This window comes from Apium graveolens, chromosome 8 (genome assembly GCF_009905375.1).
Source record: "Apium graveolens cultivar Ventura chromosome 8, ASM990537v1, whole genome shotgun sequence".
Taxonomy (NCBI): Eukaryota; Viridiplantae; Streptophyta; class Magnoliopsida; order Apiales; family Apiaceae; genus Apium; species Apium graveolens.
Genome location: NC_133654.1, coordinates 12405548 through 12407569, shown reverse-complemented (window position 1 = coordinate 12407569; position 2022 = coordinate 12405548). Strand labels below are relative to the sequence as shown.

The 2022-nt window shown below is 31.9% G+C and overlaps 1 protein-coding gene across 1 annotated transcript; it reads left to right on the top strand.

Annotated features, from left to right (window-relative positions):
- Positions 1-928: 928 nt before the first annotated feature.
- On the top strand, positions 929-1453 carry LOC141679296 (uncharacterized). The gene has a single exon (XM_074485798.1). It carries the CDS (start codon positions 929-931, stop codon positions 1451-1453), a length of 525 nt encoding a protein of 174 aa, XP_074341899.1.
- Positions 1454-2022: the final 569 nt, after the last annotated feature.

Here is a 2022-nt window from a genome sequence, read left to right as displayed (position 1 = left end):
CCAAAAGAAAAACATGCCTAGAAATACTAATTTAAGCACAACTAAGTAAGTATTCTTACTAATTTATCATGAAAATAGCAGTAAACATAAAAATTGATCAGGAGATACATACTGAGAAATTCGTGGGCTTTAAGCTTTTTATTGACATACAGTTGAGGATGATGATCACAATCGAGTAAAGCATAGTACTCTTTTTTGATAATAGGTGCAAGTTGACGATAAATGGCAACCCATTTCTTGTTCTGATCTTCTATGTTAAGACCTCCCTTCCATTTGCTTGGTTAAGCAAGAAATCTAAGTTGAAGCAAAAACAATAACAACATTTGTAATAAGTTACTTAGTTTAGCTTGTATAGAATTAGTTTTGCACTTGTACATTTTTACTTCCTGATAAAGCAATGAGAGCTTCTTGATGTTCTTCATGAATACTTGCTGAATAATATAGAAGATCTGCAAATCTAACATGGTATCAGAGCGAGTTTCAATTTAATTCCTGGATTTGAATCTTTCACAGATCTTCTCGATCGGATCAATCAAGTGTTTTCAATCTCTGAATCATTATCTCGATCTCTAAACGCTTCAATCAGGTGTTTTCAATCTCTGAATCGTAGTTTCGATTTCTAAACTTTTTGTTTGATCTCTAGATTGTTTCTTCAATCTCTAAACTGTTTGTTAAATCTCTAAACTGATTCTTCGATCTCTGAATCGTAGCTTTTCTGATCTCTTAATCGCTGAAATTGTTAATTGCTTCTTTGCTTCTTTGCGATTATAATCATGATGTATCATTGTGATTAAGAACTAATTCTGAGAATGCTTGATTGTGTTAATTGCGTAATTTCTATGATTTTCTTCATCAAATCTGTTTAACACACCTCAATTAGAATAGTGTTGAAATCGTTGTGATCTTCACATTGGTGTGATTATAAACAATGACTTCTCCGACAACTACTCATTCTGATCAAGATAATACTAGAGTGATCCAGACTAATCAGGATCCTGTAAGTATCTACTATATTCATCCTTCAGATTCGTCTACAAATCAACTTGTTTCAGTCAAGTTTAATGGCGATGGTTTTACTAAATGTAAAAGAAGCATGATGCTCACTTTGTCTGCCAAAAATAAACTAGGCTTTGTGAATGGTACAATATGTGCACCTGATGTGTCATCCCCAGATTACAAGGCCTGGGAACGGTGTAATGACCTAGTTATTTCCTGGTTGTTGTATAACTTTGATGATAACATTGCTCGTAGCGTTTTGTTCCTAAAAACAGCACGAGCTATTTGGAAAGACTTGGAAAAACAATTTGGTTATATTTCCATGCCCCAAATCTCTTCATTGGAACATAAGTTGGCTGAATTAAACCAAGGACAACAGTTTGTTTCTGAGTTCTATACAAAACTCAAAAAAATTTGGGATAATTTGGATGATGCTTATCCTTTACCAACCTATTAAGAAGATTTACAAGATTAATTTTTAAAATGATTTTCTCGACGATTTAACCGTACGGATGTTAAGATATATCAATTCTAGTCTTTAGAAAAATTTTTAAAAAAATTTAAAATTCATTTTGCAAGTCAGGATTAGAAAAGTCCAGTAAAAGTACCTCTCCCGACAACGAGACTCGTTCCCGATTTACAAGATTAATTTTTAAAATGATTTTTTCGACGATCCAACCGTACGGATGTTAAGATATATCAATTTTAGTCGTATTAAAAAATTATTAAAAAATTTGAAATTCATCTTGCACGTCAGGATTAGTAAAATCGAGTAAAAGTACTCCTCTAGACATCGAGACTCGCTCTCGATTTAAAATATTAATTTTTAAAATGATTTTTTCGACGATCCAACCGTACGGATGTTAAGATATATTAATTCTTGTCATTTAAAAAAATTAATAAAAAAATTGAAATTCATCTTGCACATCAGGATTAAAAAAATCCAGTAAAAGCACCCATCCAAACAACGAGATTCGTTCCTGATTTACAAGATTAATTTTTAAAATGATTTTTTTGACGATCCAA